General features: G+C 40.7%; 1 protein-coding gene across 1 annotated transcript in view; it reads left to right on the top strand.

The window, feature by feature from the left end:
• The first annotated feature begins 8,352 nt into the window (after positions 1 to 8,352).
• The window catches only part of LOC101973078 (phosphatidate cytidylyltransferase, mitochondrial), a 48,712-nt gene continuing 36,512 nt past the window's right edge, over positions 8,353 to 20,552 (top strand). Inside the window, 4 exon segments of the mRNA XM_078036377.1 lie at positions 8,353 to 8,693; positions 8,696 to 8,745; positions 11,087 to 11,269; positions 14,111 to 14,203. Of these exon segments, the coding sequence (XP_077892503.1) occupies positions 8,621 to 8,693; positions 8,696 to 8,745; positions 11,087 to 11,269; positions 14,111 to 14,203 (399 nt within the window). The 5' untranslated portion in view covers positions 8,353 to 8,620.

The following is a 20,552-nucleotide window of genomic DNA, read 5'->3' as shown; positions in this document are numbered from 1 at the left end:
AATAGTGCACAACGTCTTCAGCCTGTTTCCTCATGGGTTGAGTGAGGGATGGGGGTGCTCCCATTCACCTTCATGATGATTTAGTGAGCACGGAGATGAACTGCCCAGATGCCCTTTCAAGAAAGGACTTGTCCCCATGGTCAGCTCCTGCAGCGTGTCCTTCAGGGACAGCCCATTTAAGACCACTGCTGTGTCAGTCATGGGGCTGGCCAAGGCTTTCTTGTGTTGGGCTTCTCCTTCTGCCCAATCCAGCTTCTTCCCACCCCTTCTCCCAGCGACTGATCTCTGATCAGTCTCTTGCATTGCCAAACTGCATCTCAGTGACTGCTCCCAGAGAACACAACCTGTGACAGCATCAGGTTTCTGAGGAAACAGGCAACAGATGAGGGTTGGAACGAGATCATTCACTAGCAAAGATGCTTCACTAATTGTAGATGGAGCATTGACAGCTCTGGCCCAGGGCCTCAGGGCTCAGTTGTTAACAGGTTCAGCTGTGGTGAGCTGGGCTGGCATATATATTGGTGAAAGGGAGGCATTTTGAGAAGTGTGGGCAACTGGTTGCTATAGAGACAGTGGGATTGAATGGAGGATTACTTTCCTAGCGCTACCATAACAATGGGCCAGAAACTTGGCCGTTTTAAAGAAAAGAAAAAAAAAATGTGTTTTGGAGGCTAGAAGTCCAAAATCAAGATGACATCTGGTTGTGTTTCTGGTGGAGACCGTGAGGGAGAGAGAATCTGTTCTGTGTCTCCTCTGCTGCTGTTAATGTCTGGGTCTTCAAACTCCAATCTCTGCCTTCATCTTTATGTGGTTTTCTTCCTTCTCTGTCTCTGGGTCTCAAATCCCAATCCCCTTCTCTTGTAAGGGCATCCGTAACTGGATGTAGGGCATATTCTAAATCTCGCATAAATCTCATCTCATAACCCTTGATTACATCTGCAAAGACCCTATTTCAGGTTATGATCACACTCTGAAGTTGGGATAGCCATATCTTTTGGGAACCACAATTTCACCTCTATAGATGATTATTGAATATCACGGTTAATGCCTTAGAGAGAGATCAGGAAAAGCCTCTGGATCAATAAGCAATTGAAAGCCACATGTGAAAGCCAAAGGGACCCCCTGAGAGTGTCCAAAGAGGTTCTTACCCCCCCCCCCCCGCAGCGAGAGGGCAGGGAGCCGAGGACTAGCAAGCTCCAGGTCCTTTATGGTCAGAGTGGCCAAGATCCAGTGCTCAATCAAGGCAGATCTGTATGCCAGGGGCCAGCCCTGACTGTGAAGAAAAACTGGACTTGACACAAATTGGGAACATCTGATCCAGATGTAGACGCTCTGAGCCTGCATAAGCAGCCCGGCCCACCTTAAGAATGAACTCCTCTCCTTGTTTGAAAACAATGCAGAGTCTTCTCCCCAATAACATAACGTGCACCTCCCTCCCCTTAGGGTTTGTCCCCACTAGAAGGACTCTACAGGGTAGCTATGATGGGCTAGCCACTCTGCCTAAATGTAGGTGACATGCTGTGCCTGGTAAGGAAGGAAAGAGACTATATCCCCCAAAGACTGAAAGACCCAGAAAGTGAACCAGATAATATTGGAGCCTCCTCGTCCCTGCCAAGAAGCCATAGCGGAGCGATGAGCAGCGAAATGCCTGCAGACGAGTTGGTTGGAGCGTGGTTGACAAGCACAGCCCACTAGGGGGCAGTGCTGAGGTGAGGGAGGGCGTGGAAGCTGTCAGTCAACCCGTGCACCCTACTGAGCATGCGCAGTGAACCTACTGAGTCGTGCTTCTGGAGAGAGCATGGAAATAAGGCAAACATGAATGGGCTTAAGAGTGGACCAATAGGGCTAGTACTTTTTCCAAACCCTAATTAGCATCACTTTGGAGCAATGGCATTGGTTCTTTTTTCAAACCCTAATTAGCATAAGTTTGGACCAATAGCAGTGACTCAAGTTCTATATAAACCACCCAGTGCCAAACAGTTAGCTCCGCAAGTTGTGATGTTTCCTTTTTTTCTTTTTGTGTACTCTTGTTTATGTTTTCAAGAAATTGGCTGCTTATGCTTGTCCTAGTTTATGGCGTTTGTTTGGGTTCTTGGGCTAAGACCCATAATGAAAGATTGACAGTAAGCTGTTTGACAGTAAGCTGTTTTACTTCCCTGCAACACTAGAAGATGTTATTTGCAATTTGGAGCTGTTATTCTTCTCTGTGGAGGTCTGTAACTTATGCATAGCCTACCTGCCAGCACAGGCAGTGGATTGAATTTCATCTCCAAGCCAGTTTTGCTTGTGAAAGTGTTAAAACAAACCTTCTTGAAATGTGAACCTCAAGGTTCTGTTACTCAAAAAACATTTGCCTGACCACTTAGAAAAGTGTACGCAAAATCGTATGACTTTGACTTATAGTAATGCAGACAGAAAAATCCTCTCTGTAGACCTCATAAATACTGCTTTTATGTCTTGTATCTTAGGTAAAACTGGGTATTGACCATTTACCACAGATATATAGGCATGGTTAATGACTCCCGCCAGTTACAGGATAAGCCACTCCTAACACAACAATAATAACATCAAAAACGCACAAAAGCAGACTTTTCTTTTTTTTCCCACCCTCTGGGAATCAAACCCAGGGCCTTGTGCATGCAAGGCAAGCACTTTACCAACTGAGCTACATCCCCAGCCTGCAAACCATTCTAAGTAGATAAGCTCAGATCCCCTCTGAGGTACTAGGCAGATGTCTTAACTGCTTTTCTTTGGGGAAATTCTTCCATGTGGCAGTCTGAGTGAGTTGGAGTACAAACCACAAGTAGCCTGCAGCCAAGTGGACACCCCCACCCCATGTAGGCATGGCGGTCCTGAGGTAATTTGGGCCAAGGCATCGCCAACCTGTCACCCTCAGGCAGCCACTCTTGGGCACAGCATGGGTGCCTGCTACAGAAGCCCGATCCATGCAGCCCAGCAACCCTATTGACAATCTCAACCTCCCCTTCCTGACCTACCGCTGGGAAAAAAAAAAACAACGGGAAAGGTTGTTGACCAATAGAGTTAGTGCAGTAATTGAACCAATAGCATTGGTTCTTTTTTCAAATCCTCATTAGCATAAGTTTGGACCAATAACAACTGCTATATAAGCCTCAAGAGGAAAGCCAGTTGGAGAAAATTTGTCCTTGCGTTCTATGTTGTGTTATAAGAGTTCTGTTTTGTTTCCGCTTATCTCTAGATGTTCCTCTACATGCTTGTTTATCTTGGTTTATAAATAAGAAAGGCAGAAGGAGAAGTTATGCTGCGATCTGCTTAACACTCGAGAACACAGCAGTCCATTGAAATCTGTAGTAGTTTTTATTTAGAGGCTTGTGGAGACACATCCCACCTGCTAGTAGAAGGAGTGAATTGAGTTTCCTCTCAAAACTCCTGGTTTTAATGTGACAGGTGCATTTTTTTTATGCTCTCTTAAGCACCGACAATTCCCAAGACCTGCAGTCAGAAAGCTCAGGACTCAAGGAAAAGCTGATGTTTCAATCTGGGTCTGAAAGCAGGAAATCTAAAGTTAAAAGTCCTGGGGGTGAGTTCCTGTAATCTCAGTGAAGCAGAACTATCCCAAGTTTGAGGCCAGGCCCTGTCTCCAAAGGGTTGAGATCCAGCTCAGTGGTAGAGCACCTGCCTAGCATGCTTGAAGCCCTGGGTTCAATCTGAAATGAGGCAAGCAAAGAATTACAAGTCATAGACACTGAAAATTGTCCCATTCACAAATGCCAAAGTTCTAGAAAACCTTGCGATGAATTTGCACAAATTTCAGGAAATAAAAAGAAGTAAAACTAGCAAGTTATAGCATATGACCTCAAACTAAAAAAAAAAAAAATCAAAAATTTTTACATACTAGCAGTGAATAACTGGAAAATGAAAATTGAAAACCAATACCAGGGCTGGGATTGTGTCTCAGGGGTAGAGCGCTCGCCTAGCACAGGTGGGACCCGGGTTTGATCCTCAGCACCACATAAAAATAAATAAGTGAAATAGAGGTATTGTGTTCCACTACAACTAAAAAATAAATATTAAAAGAAAAAAATCTAGGTTTAATCTAACAAAATATATATATGATCTGTAAGAGAAATCTAGCTCCAGCATGTTAGACTCATTGGAGCACTATTTTATGGGACAAAGTATTGTCTGGCTCTTCAATAAAAATAAAAAAATAAATAAAACCAATTAAGACCTTTAAAATAAACTGTTGTGCTCTTGTCCTTTGACAACAGTAATTTGTGCATCAGGAAGCTGCACAGTTTCTTTCCTGGACTTTAGGATGCCCTGGTGCCTTCAGGCAAAAGAAATGTGTGGAAATTAGCCTTGATTATTTTGGGACATGGAGACAATTCTGTGACAAGAGAGTGACTGGCACCAACATTTCCCAAATAGATGCCACAGTGTATCAGTCCCAGAACATGTTAAGAGAGAAGGGGATAAGGGAGCAAGTTAAGAGAGAAATCTACTCCGGGAAATTGGAAAATGCTACATGTTTTATTTTTTCTTGAGAAGGTTCACATATTGACATATTACTGCTCGGAGAAATCCCAGAGCAAAGAAATCATTTGTTTCTATTTAATCCAGAATTTGCCAAACTCGGTTAACTATGAATTTTTTTTTTCAAATAATAGTTCAATGAAACCCACTTTTGGATATGCTACAAATTTGGGACACACTGCAGACTGAGGTGGTTAGAGAGGCTTGGCATATGGTGATTAATTCTTTCTCCTGTCACTGGGGTTTTTTTTTTGCCAATTTAATTTCAAAATTCAGGGCCAATTTTTCAAGATGAAGTAGGCAGCTGCTACCTTGCTTGAATATAAGGAAGAGTAAAAAAAAAAATTTTATATATATATATATATATATATCAATCCCAGAACATGGGAAAATAATGATAATTGGAAGCACAGAGTAATAATATCAATATTAGCCAACTCATTCATAGTACCCACTGCATGTCATTATTATTCCAAGTACTTTATGTACGTTAACCACTTTAGTTGTCATGGCAACTCTGGGCGGTACATATTTAATTGTCCCCCTTGATACATGTGGAAACTGAGGCACAGAGTCGCTTGTCCAAAATCATAACAGCTAATAACTTGACTAAGCCAGGATTCGAACCCATAGAGGCAAACTTTCTATTTGCTCTTTCCCTCTGAAGTTTTGATCATTTTAGTCTATGAAATAAATCAACCAAACATTACAGGAAAAACAACAGAGTTTCTTCTTTGTCTAAGCATAGAAGACCCATGTCCAGTATTAAGACTCAGCAATGGGAAAAATAACTGAATCTTAAAAGAGTTTTAACAATGGGAGAAAGGTTTGGTCCTCTCTAGGCAAAAGGGAGTCCACACCTGTGGATTTCATTTCTTGATTTCACAAGACTCAGAGGAAGATGATGGTGCCACTTCACCTGTTTCTTTGCTGTTTCTGATAGTTTGGGCACCTGGGGAGCCATGTCACCAACATGGTGGGGCAGGGAGAATAAGATAAAAAGCATTTATTGGCAGCTTAATCTCTGTCAGCTGCCATTCTGTGTACTTTTTAGACACTATTTTGTTTACTCAGTGCCATGAGCCAGGTATATGTAACTGTCTCCACTTTACAAATGGCAGGTAAGGAGGATGAGGAAAAGAAGGCACAGAGATTGTCTTGTTCAAGGTTATATAGCTATTAAGTACTGGGGTTTGGATTCAAATCCAGGTGATACCTCAGAGCCCATCATCCAACACTAAAGATGGAGTAAGATGCTCTCAATTTGGCCTCACTGTGCATGTCAATCATCTACAATGGACAAATGTGACAGAGGTGACTCTTCTGACAAGATAGTTATCAAGACACCTCCCCTTCTCCAACAGCAGATACAGTGAACAAGGGCTTCAATTGTAAGAATTACAGATCCAGGATTTTTTCTTCCATTTTTTTTCTGCTGTTGTTCCTTTAAAACACTGATTAGAAGAAAAACCAAGGCGCGCGCACACACACACACACACACACACACACACACAAAATACATTTTATAGTGCTTCTTTAAAAAAAAAACATTTTAGATGAGGTGAACCTTCTAGTTGAAACGCAGCCTGTCAAGGTCATTGTTAAAGAATACAGACAACTGTTAGATAAATCAGAAGAATGAAGCCCAGCAATCACTCAAATCAAGTGGCATTTATCTTGTGCAATAGCTCTCTAACATTTTTATTTCATTGGCTTGAGCTTTCCAACAGAACCCTAAAGTGATTATATAGAACACTAGGGCTTTTTAATAGCTTCTAACTTAGCAAGCCACGGTAATTTAAAAGAGAGCGGATGAACTGTAAGGAGCAGGGAGATTTCTGTTGAAGAATACAAATGGGTTCTCTGCTACATCGCTTCTGCCTGTTTCTGGGCAAAAGCAAAAAAAAAAAAAAAAAAGCACACAGAAATGGGATGGAACTTTCCAGCTGGTGTTTTTAGCATTGTCAGAAGGGGATGTGTTTGTGAAAATGACTGATAATTAGGTGTGAAAGCCGATAAGGGAGAAAAATGGAGAAAAAATGCAGAATCTTTTATATCAAAGGCTGAAATGAACCCTATTGGTGGGTTTGTGAATTGATACTGTTTTGGAGGGGAGTTTAGCAACATGCTGATACTTTGACTCACCAATTCCATCTCTAGGGATCTATCTTATGGTAATATTTACACAAGAACAAATAAGAACATATAAACAGGTGTTCATTGTAGCGTTGTTTGCATGTGCAAAAATCAGAAATAGGACTCAATGGTAGAGCACTTTGTCTAGCATGCATGGAGCTCTTGGTTCAATCCTTAGCCCCATCAGAAGGAGGAGAACTAGAAATAATCTATATCCATCAACACGAAAACATTTAAACAATATGCATATTTTAGAATGGCTTCCTGCTAACAAATGGAGTGAGATAGATCTACATGACTGACCCAGAGAAATGCCCCGGAGATATTGTATTGGGTGGGAAAATTTTTCAAAATAGTGAAAGCACAGTTTTGAGATGAAGCTGGATTCCACATACCAGGACTGAGGGAGGGTAATGGTAGGAGTTAATGAAGAACAGGGACAGTTTTTTTTCTTTTTTTTTAAATTAGTGATTAAACTCAGCAACATTTTTTTTCCTTCTTTCCTCTTTTTGAAATGGGGTCCTTATTGCCTAGGCTGGCCTCAAAATCTCTGGGCTCAATCAATCCTCCTGCTTCAGCCCTCTAAGTAGCTGGGTCTACAGGTGTGCACCACCATGCTTGACCCATTGTTGAGATGCAGAATATATAGGAGCAGAATGAGTAGCTATAAAGTGTCTGTCCTGGGTATCAAGCTGCATCCTGAAACTCCAGGTGATCTTGAGCAAATGTCTGTGATTGTAAATGAAGAAGAGACCTCTAAGATCTTTTCTACCCTCAGGTTCTGTTTGATCCAGAAACCACATCTCGCCTGATGTGAGACCAATCCCCAAGACAAATGGGCAGAGAGTCTTCTCTGCCCTTAAAATTAAACTCAAATATCAGAGGACATGTGTGCAGTCCTTTTCTATTTGTGGAGCACTTTCGTATCCTTCATTGGATTTGAAAAGGGTTTTATTAGGAAGAAACCATAGCCAAATATTAACAGCTTTTAATCTCCAGATGGTGGAATTTGGCATAATTTAAAATTTACTTGTGTTTTAAACCTTCAAAATCTCCTTCAAGCTGGGCGCAGTGGCACACGCTTGTAATCCTAGCTACTCAAGAGGCTTGGGTATAAGGATCACAAATTCAAGGATAGCCTTAGCAACCTAGTGAGACCCTGTCTCAAAAATAAATAAATAAATAAATATATATATATATATATATATATATATATATATATTTTTTTTAATTAAAAAGAGCTGGGGATGTAACTCAGTGACAAAATGCCCCTGGGTTCAATCCCTAATGCCCACCTCCCCCCCAAAAAAATCCTTCAATTTAAAATCATAAAGAAATGATGGTTGCACAACATTGTTAAAGAACAAATAGCACTGAACTGTGTGTGTACTTTTGAATAGTTAATTCTATATATGAGGCTTTGCTTCATTAGGAAAAAAACCTTCAACACACACGATTTTATAGTCATTTCTTAAAACTGTGGCTTTGAGGAGAGAGTTACAGAAGATTCCTTAGACACAAGAGCAGTTTAGGTAAGCTGACATGAACCTGCACCTCCCACCCATCCCCCAGACCTGCTTAAAGTTGCAGCCTCAAGCCAGGCCTGCAGAGCGCTCCTCCGACCACCAGGGGACTCTGCAGAGCTCCCGCGTCCTCACACACCGGCGCGCGCCGTCTCTTGCGCCTTTGAAGCGCGTGTGCGTGAGGGGCGGGGCCGGGAGAGGAAGCTGCGCCTGCGAGACCGCCGCCCACCTGAGCCTCACACGGCGCTCCTCTCACCTTCGGTTCTGACAGACCGACCGCTCCAACTGCGTGCGAGTGTTTGAAGTCCCACCTCTCCACTCAGTCGTCATACGTTTGAGCGGGTGTCCCCACTTCCATTTCCTCACCCTTAACCACTTGTCCCTGCTACTGTGTTCTTTCGCCCTGCTCTGCCAAGGGTCTTCGGTTTTCTGTCAGCCTCTGACCCATGGCGCTGCAGGCGCTGCACAGCTCGGGGGTGGCCTTCCGCAAGATCCTGTCTCACTTCCCCGAGGAGCTTTCGCCTATGGCTCCGGGGTGTACCGCCAGGCGGGTCCCAATTCAGACCAGAAGGTGAGCCCGGCCCCAGAGACCGGACCTTCCCCATGTGGCTTCCCCGCGGTCCACCCCATTGCCAGGATTCTGCTTGTTCTCCCTTCGGACCCCTAGGGTGGCCTGCTGCGCACTCCAGGCGTCAATTAGGAGGATGCAAATCGTTCAGAAGTGTTCTTAGTATAACGAGAACGTGAGCTGAGTTTTGAAGGATAATTTAGGAATCCACTTGGGAGCTGCAGTTAGGTGAAGGGAAAAACTGTTGCCTAGGCACGGTGAAAGAAAGAAAAACAGTTGCTAAATTCGAATTCAGTTTTCAACCTGGATACTACGTTGGAATTTTCTAGGGAGCTTAAAAAAAAAAAAAAGAATTGCTGGGTTCTACCTGAGATTCCTGATTTAACTCGTCTAGAATGGGGCTGGGCTTCAGGAATTTGAAAAACGTCGCTCGATTCTCATGCGAAGCCACGTTTGAGCTCCTCCTATCTGCTGCTGTGGGAGAAAATACAAAATAATCCTCTGATTTCAAGGAAATTGATGAATTGTCTGTAGGGCCAGGGCAGGTACCGTGAAGGTAACTAAGGACAACAGTTAGTGGCTAGCCGGTGTATGCACTTCATGCTCAGCATATTTAACAAGTGTCTAGTGGGGATTAAACATTGTTACTCTTCAGAGTTGGCTGAGCACAACAGCAATATAATTTTCATTGTGATTTACAGAATTCAGTGTGAAAATTGCAATAGGGACTTAGATACTTGGCTGTAATTTGCCTTTTGGTTAAAGTTTGCCTATTCACTTCCTGGTGAGGCTATCTACAGCCTGGATTTCCTATCTATGCTGTTACAATGTTGTTCTTTAAATTGGCAGCATATGAAGTTGTGTGAGAAATTATAGTATGATCTAATTACTTTTCTAATATACATTTACATAATTATAGATATTTAAGAATGTTTACCCATGTCTTCTCACATCTTAAGTATCACCAGTGGTTTGTGGATCACAGTGAGGGAAACCCAGAGCATCCTTTAGTCTCCTGTAGACTCTTCATCATTTTTCAGTGAAGGTTTTCCTTTGAGTAGAACTGGATTTCCCTCCAAAAAAAAAAAAAAAGATTCTTTCCTTACCCTCACTCTCATCCCCTACATTCAAGTTAACAAACCTTGTATATTCTAATACTAAATCTCCTCCAAACCAGTCTCTACCCCAAGTGCCTCGCCTCAAACCTTTTTGTTTCTCCCCTGGAATTTTTTAGTGGTTACCTATCAGATTTCCCTCATCCTTTATCTCCACTCTCAAGTTAGTTCTTCTGCAGGAAAGTTTTCTAGCATGGCAAACAGCCTCTCTGGTCCTATCTCCCACAACATAAGTATGTTTTGTTCCAGTAGCACCAAACTGCAGGTCCAGAACATGCCTGACTGTCTCCTACCCATAGAAGTAGTTTCCTGTACATGGCTCTGTGCCTTCCTCATGTTTCCCCAAGTACTTTTACCAGCCCTGTTTCCCTTGAATGCCTTTTTCAAGACTCCTACTTAAGTTCCCTAGAAGCATTCCTACTTCTTGTTCTCTTGGATCTTTTTTTTTTTTTTTTTTTTTTGTACCATGGATTGAACCCAAGGATACTTAACCATCAAGCCACATCCTCAGCCCTTTTTATTTTTTATCTTGAGACAGGGTCTCAGTAGGTTGCTTATAACCTCATTAAGTTCCTGAAACTGGCTTTGAACCTGCAATCCTCCTGCCTCAGCCTCCTAAGCCATTGGGGATCTGCCCCCACTCTTAAGTGATATTAGTACATTGTGCATTCCTCTATCAAGTCAAGTTGTATACTCCCTCCAGTAGACTGAGCTCTTCTACCCTAGGACCCATCAGAACTCATAGGTACTTTATTAGTAGTTGTGAATGACTTATTTCCTTTTACATACTACTTAGTAGAGTTTGTCCAAGTGATCTTTGATCTGGAAGAAAAGTGGAACACATTTAACTGCAGTTAGGTAATGAGCACAATTATTCAGCACACAGAATTTATTACCATGCTACTTAGGTCTGTGGCTAATTAGCCTTGTGTACCAAGGCACAGTGCTTATCCTGGACATTGGTTTCCTTTCCTATAAAATTGGAATAATTGCATACCTACTTTGTAGAATTATTGTGAAGATAAAGTAAGTTGCTGTATGTATTATATATAAAGTGCTGACATAGTACACATTAAATTAGTATTTGTATTAAAACAAAGCTCACATTGCTTTCAGAGATTGGAGACCCTAGATCTTCTGCTAATCATAATAGCACAATATTTGGGAGGGTTCCACTCTATCTAGCCACTTTTCCAGGAATTAATGAACTCATTCTCTTTTCTTTACAGAATGCAATGCTGGATTTTGTGTTCACAGTAGATGACCCTATTGCATGGCATTCAGAAAACCTGAAAAAGAATTGGAGCCACTACTCATTTCTAAAAGTTTTAGGGCCCAAGATGATCATATCTGTCCAGGATAACTATGGCGCTGGAGTTTACTACAATCCATTGATTATGTGTGATGGTAGGGTAAGTGACGTTCGTTGGGCCTTTGTCTTAACTTGGCTAATTATTAACCTTTGTTAAAAGAGCACCAGTGAAATATGTATGTTTGTGCAGGTGGGAAAGGGTCACACTCCTGCTGGATGTTCTGAACCCAGGGACAGAGCAGGCACTGGAGTCCTCAACTCCCCTTCATTGTGATTGCAATGTGAGAAGGTGATTGAATGTTACTTGTTTTTTTTTTTTTTGCCAAGTGGTTCCCAAGTTTTAATCTGTTGTACACACAGATTGCAGGGATCCACCCCCAGAGTTTCTGATTCAGTAGGTCTAGCTGGAGCTGGAGAATTTGCTTTTCTAACAAGCTTCCAAATGACACTGAAACCAAAGGTCTAGGAACCATACTTTGAGAACCCTGGTTTGGTCAGTGTGAGGAATAGGCAGCCCTATTCAAGATCAGGGTGGAGATCAGTCTTATCTCTTCTAGATAACAGACACCCCCAGGAAGAAATTGGAAGTGAAGCGGGCATTAAGGGAGGCTGGTAGTCTGTGAGGCCAAGTAATAGACAAGAACCTCTTGGTGTTAACACCTGAATGGGATTCAAGAGTGGGGTGTTAGAGAGCAAAGGTCCCCAAAGAGGGATTGTCTGACATCAGAGACTCTTGCCTATCTTTTAGATGAGAAACAGCCCAGAGGTTTGGGTTGTAGCTTAGTGGTAGAGTGCTTGCCTAGCATGTATGAGTTCCTGAGTTTGATCTATAGCACTAGCACTACCAAAAAAAAAAAAAAAGCAAACGAGATGAAAAGCAAACCAGATGAAGCATGTCAGTATCTTAAGAGGACTGTCAAGAGCTAAGTGGATCCCCAAAATGTGAAGACCAGTGGGGATCTAACTCAGTTGCCTCCTGGAGATTAGTTGGGTTAAGAATGAGGTATGGGCTTCAGTTGCTAGATTGACACTCCTGCTGATTTTTGGAGCATACTTATAGGCATATGAATAATGTGGGGATCTTTTAAAGTACAGATTCTGATTGAGTAATCTGGTATGGAACCTGAGATGCTGCATATTTTACAAGCTGTCTGGTAATGCTCATGTAACTGCTCAAAGGAGCATGCGTTAAAGGGCAGGAGACTGGAATACTGACTTGAGAAGGATCTGAACTTGGCTGAGGAATGTGCTGTGATTGACTGGTGATGTTTGTAAATCCTTAAGGCCGTCTATGTGCTTTTCTGGTTGAGGTCCTATCCTGCTTCCCTTGCATTTTTTTTTCCTTTTATATGGTACTAAGGTATGAACCCAGGGGCACTCTACCACTGAGCAACTTCCTCACCCCTTTTTAAATTATATTTTGAAACAGCTTCTTGCTGAGTTGCTCAAACTGGCCTCATCCTTATAATCCTCCTGCCTGAGCCTCTGAGTAGCTGGGGTTCCAGCTATGCACCACTACACCTAGTTGCACCTGCATTTTGCAGATGAGGAAATGAAGGTTTAGAGAGAACACTTTCTGTAAGGTCAGGCCCCTAGTTAGTGACAGGCTCCTTGATTTCTAGGCTTGTGCTGTTTCTACTGTCCCCCCTCCTGCCCCCCAGCTATTATTTGCCTGTAGCAAGAATGGTTTCTGCAGTCCTGTGGCCTAGTGGAGGGAAAAGCCCAACCTGCCACTTCCACTTATTCATGCAAAACACATAACTGTGTTCTTTATCCATAATTAATGTTATGCTGAGCCTATCTCTAATTAGTAACTTTCAAACAGTATTACATGCTCCAGTAACTAAAGGTTTAGGCAAAATTGTATACCAAGGGGACTGTACATTTTAATTGAAATTCTTTAGATACTTTTTACATATGTGCAGCCTGAGAAGGCTATTTGGATACCAAAGTTGAGTAAAGTGGATCTGAAGGTATTTATTAACACAAATAGGACTTTGTAACCTGGGAAATCTACATTCAGGGTTTATACAAATTATTATGGAAATTGACTTGACCATAATTCCATGTGTTTAGCACTGATAAAGAGGTTTTATTTGGGGATGTTGCTTTGTAACTATAAGCCTTTCAAAGTCAACAGCAATAGAGGAATTGACTAGGTAAAGGATATCAGTTAAAACTTTTAATTAAAGAAACTTTCTGTTACTTTGCAATGAAAAGAACATTGGGAACTAAAATTCTAGGATCTAGTTTGTTTATTTGTTTGTTTTTGTGGTACTAGAGATGAAACCTAGGGCCACATACATGCTAGTTAAGCACTGCTGAGTATATTCCCAGCCTTGTTTTGTTTTGGAAAGTGACAGGGTCTCTCGGAATTGTTTAGGCTGGTCCCATACTACAGGCTCAAGCCATCCTCCTGCCTCAGCCTCCCAAATATCTGGGTCTATAGGTGCATACTATGCCTGGCTCTAGGACCTAGTTTTAACTCTATTAGTACTGTTGCCATTTGGAGTATTTAATTTATTCTTTCTGGGCCTCAGCTTTTTATTTCTCAGATGGAGAACATGAACTAAAACAATATTTCTCAAACATTTGGAAAGGTCTAGTTTTTTTTTTATTTGTTTTGGTTTTTTTGCAGAATGGTGTCTAAGAGCCATTCTGCCTTTAACATCACATGGACCTAAGTTTGTGATCACCTCACCTCCTGTACTTTGAACTGTATCTTGAACCATATCTGAGTTCCAAATCTGTTTTAGACATTAAACCTCTCAAAGAGTTTTGGTGGAGATGTGGGTATTTCCATGGAAGGCATTTTGAGTGACTTTGGAAATCAAGGTCCTACTCTGGTCCAGAATTTGATGTGTTTCCTTATGTTTTGTACTTGCATAAGAAACAAGCTGATATTTGGCTTTTTTTTTCACCCATTTCTTTCCTTTTTCAGCTTATCAAATATGGGGTTATTAGCACCAGTATTCTAATTGAAGATCTCCTCAACTGGAATAACTTATACATTGCTGGACGCCTCCAAAAACCGGTGAGTGTGTGTTTTTTTAGGCTGCCATAATTAGGGTGTCTCTGAGCCTAACTTGACTTTTAATCCTTGTGATTGCAATGAGATGGAACTCTAGGAAATGGAAATGCCTATTAGATTCCTCCTCTTTCTACCTTTAATGAATTACCTTTATAATTCATTACCAATGTCCAGATATTATGTTGTGATATTGTGACATAATAAGAAATATATGGTTGGTTTTTGTCTTTGGCTTGTGGCACAGAGCTCCTAAAAGCCTTAGAATTCCTAAGTGTTAGGAATAACAAGTCCCTTTCAACCATACCTGAGTTCATCTAATGAGGGGACTCTTTTGTTTTTCTTTTCCTTCTGGCTTGAACCCAGGGCCTCATGCATGTGCATGCTAGGTAAGCACTAAACCACTAAGCCTCATCCCCAGCCTTCCCAGGTGACCCTTGATGGGCCCTAGATAGCTTCAGGATAGGGGCTGGTTACCAGAGAAACCACCAATGTGCTTAATGGGCTGGAACTTTCATCCCTACCTCCCATTTTCCACCCACCTCTGGAAGGGGTGAGCGGCTGGAGATTGAGTTACTCTCAATGGCAGTGAATTAATCAATCATGCCTAGGTAGTGGGACCCCCATAAAACCCTCAGTAACAGAGTTCTGAGAGTTTCCATGTTGATGAACAAACACATTGAGGTGCTGGGAGGATGGGGTCTTTAGAGTGGGCGCAGAGCTCAGTTCCCAGTCCCACCCAACGATACCTTGTCCTCCTCCTCCTACTACTACTATTCCTCCTCCTCTTCCTCTTCTCCTTCTCCTCCTTCCTTCCTTCTCCTCCTCTTCTTCTTCTTCCCCCTCCTCCTTTTCTTCTTCATACTCCTTCCCCCTACTTATTCCTTCCTCATCTCTCCTCCCTCCTCCTCCTCCTCTTCCTCCTTCTCCTCCTTCATATGCTTGGTATCAAACCTAGGGTCTTGCACATGTTAAGTATTTTACCACTGAGCTACATCCCCAACCCCTGCATCACTCTATTTAGCTGATCCTGAGTTGGATACTTTAGAATAAGCTGGTAATAGTAAGTAAGCCTTCCTGAGTTCTGTGAGCCCTTCTAACAAATTATCAACCCAGAGGAAGGGATTGTGGAAATTTACAGCTACTTAGTTGTGTGGGATTGAGCCCCTAACTTAAGGATTCTCTATATAGCTCGAGATAGATAATATCAAAATTAAATTCTATTGTAGGACACACAACTGGTGTCCAAAAAGTTGGAGAATTGGTTGGTGTGACAGAAAAGCCCCACACATTTGGTGTCAGATGCTGGGAGTAAAAGACAGATTGTCCCCCTCAGGTACAGGGTCAGTCCATTTGGGGAGTTGGCAGAGAAGGTGTCCAGTGCCTTAGTGGCACCTCTGTCTGTACTATGTACATCCTCATCTTCTCTTCTAGAAGCTCAGGGCACTACGTGTCCACTGTTGTCTCCTCGAAAAAGACAGGACAATGTCTGTCACACAGAAAGCAGTCAGTAACTGTTGAGTGAATGAATGAGTCAGGCCGTCATTCCAGGGGAGAATGGTATTCTGGACCCTGTTTTATCCTCCTGAGGCCAGTGGTGATGTCCTGTCACTATATTCTTACCTCATTGGGGATGCTCCTGAAAGAGACTGTGGGGTTTTGGCTTCTCCATGGCTTTGATAGAAAGGAACAGGGACAAAGAAGTGGGAAGGAACTTGAACTTTTAACAAGTGTTTGCAACTATCATCTTTTTTCTTTTTTTCAAAAGTATGGCCTATTTTCTGAGAAAGCTTCTTTTTTAAGAACTACTTGAGCCAGGTGCAATGGCATACATCTAGAATTCCAGTAACTCAGGAGGTTGAGGCAGGAGGATCACAAGTTTAAGACCAGCTGCAGCACCTTAGCAAGAACCAATCTCAAAATAAAAAATAAAAAGGGCTGGGGATGTAGCTCAGTGTTAAAGTGCCCCTGGATTCAATCCCCAGTACAGCAAAAGAAAGAACTGTGCTAACTAGTCACAGTTGTCAATCTCATACACCTCCCAAGGAAAATTTTCATTATACTGACCAGGGTCTTAGGCTCCAAAAATAGCAGATGGGTTGTTCTCAGGTATCTCCCATAACAGCAACCCCTACCTCCTTTTATAGTGAGCTATGGGGAAAAATAAGAGATTTCTACTGTCATAGTTCATTTGTTCTGTGTCAGAAAAATTTCTTTATTTGTGTATATGGGCTGTCAAGATGCTCTTGCTTTGAACCTGGGCTTAAAATTTAGTAGTGTAAATGGAATTTTATTCAGAAAGAATAAAACTCTTCCCAACAAAGAACAAATTCTGTCATTTGCAGGAAATTGGATGGAACCAGAGATCATAATTTTGAGTGAAATAAGTCAGACTCACAGTATCATATGTGAAAACTAGAGATATGTTTTCTTTCATATCTGAAAGATGGAGGGATGAAACTGGGAGGAAAAAAGAATTCAGTGAAAATAGAAGGGAGACCAACCACTAAGGTAGAGGAAGTAGAGAAGCGGAGGGGAATTGGGGGATGCTAGAAAGTGAAACTGACCAAATTACACTTTATTTATATATGTATATACCACAATGAAACCCCCACCCTTCTATATAAATAATATGCACCAATAAAAAACAGAAAAAATTGTATAATTCATTAAAATATGCAGAAATACTTGAGCATATTATACATGTATACACATGTATAAAAATTTATCAAGCCAAATCTTTCAAATATGTACACTTATAAATTTTCCTTCAGTAAAATCATTTTATAATTATGGTTATTATTATTATTATTTGGCAGTGCTGAGGATCAAGCCTAGGGTCTTGCACATACTAGGCAAGTGCCCTACCATTGAGCTATATTTCCCCACCCAAGTAAAACAGATTCTTTAAAAAATTTTTTTTTTTTAGTTGTAGATGGACAGAATGCCTTTATTTTACTCTTTTTTTTTTTTACCTTTTTTAAATTTTCATGTGGTGCTGAGGATCAAACCCAGTGCCTTACACATGCTAGGCAAGTGCTCTGCCACTGAGCTACAGCCCCAGCCCAAGAAACAGATTCTTATTAAACCTAAGGAATATAACTATATTACTGTAAAATAAGAATATTCACCATAAATTTTAAAATTTTTCAGGGATGATTAAGTAGGGAGAAAGGAAAGGTTGTAATTTCCTTTTGGAGTATACTTTACCAAATCTCTATAATCCATAAATAGCCCCAAATAGAAAAAGAAAAAATTTCTGTGTCTGACAAACAAAAGAATTTGCCAGGTGCTTTTTGTTTTGTTTTGTTTTGTATGTGTGGTGCTAGAAATGGAACCCAAGGCCTCACACATGCTAGGCAGGTGCTCTACCACTGAGCCACACCCCCAGCCCATACATACATTTTTTAAACATCCAGAAACAATAAGCTTACTGAAATAATTTCAAATATCTATAGATGAATTTCTCATTCTTAGACTGGATAACAGGTAAAGCTCATAATTAAGTAAATAAATGCAATTGAAAATATATAAATATTCATTTTACTTCTAAGGGTTTTATAATTTTAAAAATGTTATTGATAGGGGCTGGGGATGTGGCTCAAGCGGTAGCGCGCTCACCTGGCATGCGTGCGGCCCGGGTTCGATCCTCCAGCCCCACATACAAAGATGTTGTGTCCGCCAATAACTAAAAAATAAATAAATATTTTAAAAAATGTTATTGATAGGAAGATAAATGAATATGGAATTAGAAGTGTTTGGTCATATTAATTCCTACTGCTTATTAGGAGTTTATACGAACTCAGGCACCTGGTTTTATCTTTCTGAATGTCAGTCAATTCATGTGTAAAATAGGGATAATAGTACTTACCCTGCCAACGCCCCAAAAGCGTTGAAAATTGGAAACAGAGTATTAATGTTGGGAAGAACATGGGCATTTTAGTTAGAGTCTAAGAGAGCTAAGGTTAGGATCTCAGTTGTGACCCTTACTAATCTTGTGACCTTGTGCCACCGATAGAGTCCCTCACACCTTGGGATATTTTCATCTGTGGACAAGGGTTCTGAAATTCCTGATACTTCAGAACCATTCAGAAAAATGATATTTCCCTTCTCTTCATCCCTGGCTATCTCAGTTATGTTGAGATCAAATAAGATCAAATACAAAAATATTGCGTTATTCTCTGTACTATACTTTATGCCTGGAATTTTTTAAATTAAAAAAAAAATGGTGTTAGAAACCTGAGATGCCCTGAAATCTAAGAATGTAAGTACTGGAAATTATCTTTTTGTTTTGTTTTGTTGTTTTGATTTTGTTCTGGGGATCGAACCCAGGGCCTTGCACATGCTAAGTATGTGATCTGCTGAGCTACACCCTATGGCCTGATCTCAGAATTTATCTAAATGTCATATGTTCTTGTAAAATAAAAGCAGTCCAAGACAAGGAGTAGCAGCTACATTTACCTTAAACAAAACTATGCATTTCTTGCCTAATTTAGAGAATAAAATAAAAGCTTGCCATGGTAGCTCACACCTGAATCCCAGGGACCTGGGAGGCTGAGGCAGGAGGATCACAAGTTTGAGGCCAGCCTCAGCAATTTAGTAAGACCCTGTCTCAAAAGAAAAAATAAAAAGGGCTGGAGGTGTATCTCAGTGGTAGAGCACCCCTGGATTTTATCACTAGTACCAAAAAAAAAAGACTTATCTTTTTAAAAAGTGAAAATGATAAACAGGTGAAGTGACTCCCTCCTGCTCCTGCCCCCAGTTTTTTCCACTCCTGTGGAAATCACAGTTAAGTGGACTTCTCTGTGGTAAGTCTTTCAGCAATCATTTTTCCCTCTAGATGGCAGCAAGTATTAATCAAACTTGAGCAAATCTGTTGAAAGGATAGTAGCATTTTCAACAAGAAAAATGGGTAGTTATTTTAAGAATTATGAGAAAGAGTACGAATTCTTTGTTTTTATGTTTTAAACGCAGTTACATTGTTATATTGTCTAAAACTCCAAAATTGTCTTGCACTTTGCAAATTGAAATAGAATTCCTCAATTACTTGCAAGTTAAATCTTTAAAAGGAATATACAGGAGTTAAAAAGATGGACATTTCTGGGAAAAATTGAATTTAAAATTAAATTTCTGTTATACTTTACTAGCAACTTACCTTATAATTGAGGAGATACCATGTTTTGATTTCTAGTACAGACTTACGTTTCTGAGTCATTTAGTCATTTGCTATATGTGTGTGTGTGTGTGTGTGTGTGTGTGTGTGTGTGTGTGTGTGTGTGTGTGTGTGTGGCTGAGCAAGTCACCACTGTACTACATCCCAAGCCCTGCAAATATTTTTTAAGTGAAGAACCATGGAATTTAAATTACTTAATAGAACATGTGAACAATCTTTTGTAAGTTAAAAAAAAACAAAAACACTAAAGCAAGTTAAAGTCAGTTCCCTAATTACTTTGACATAATTTGGGATTTTTGTATTTCACTTGTTTTTCATGTATAGATGATTTTGTAACATTTAAAATTTTTTAAAAAAAATATCTAGTTTCCAGTTTTAGTTGGACACAATTCCTTTATTTTATTCATTTATTTTTATGTGGTGCTGAGGATCAAACTCAGGGCCTTGCACGTGCTAAGTGAGCACTCTACCCCTGAGCCACAACAATAGCCCTAACATTTTTTTATAGCTTTATTTTATTTATTCATTTTTATATGGTGCTGAGGATAGAACCCAGTGCCCTGCATATGCTAGGCAAGTGCTCTACCACTGAGCCACAACCCTAGCCCTGTAGAGATAATTTTGTTTGAAGTTTCTTTTTATCTTTCAGGGCTCTAGAGATGGAACCCAGGGCCTCAGGCATGCTAGCCAAGGTGTCTACCACTGAGCTACACCCCAGCCAGTAATGCAGCATTGGTTTTTTTGTAATAGCTTTATTAAGGTATACTTCACATACCATAATTCAATCATTTAAAGTGTAAAGTTCAGTGGTTTTTAGTATATTTACAGTCCTGTAACTATCACCATATTAGAGTTGTATTTATTTATGTATTTCAAATGGGAAAAATCCCCCTGGTATAAAAGATCCCTGAACTGGGAATTGGAAAACCTGGTTTACTAGTTTTGGCTCTTCCCTGCTGTGAACCAGCCTTTGGTTTTCTAGCCTTTGAAATGCAAAGATTGAGCCATTCATTTAGTTATTCAAAAGACAACTAAGGTTCTTCTTTGTGCATGCCAAAAAAAAAAGACCCCCCACATTATTTGTCCTTGAAGATCCCCCAGTCCAGTAGATAGATAAGGTTTGATCCCATTCTTGTGTTCTGCCCTTCTTCATTTTCAAGCAGTGACTATTTAGAAGAGTCA

This window comes from Ictidomys tridecemlineatus, unplaced genomic scaffold (assembly GCF_052094955.1).
Source record: "Ictidomys tridecemlineatus isolate mIctTri1 unplaced genomic scaffold, mIctTri1.hap1 Scaffold_348, whole genome shotgun sequence".
Lineage (NCBI taxonomy): Eukaryota > Metazoa > Chordata > Mammalia > Rodentia > Sciuridae > Ictidomys > Ictidomys tridecemlineatus.
The sequence above is the reverse complement of the archived record's forward strand: the minus strand, read 5'-3'. Positions and strand labels throughout refer to the sequence as shown.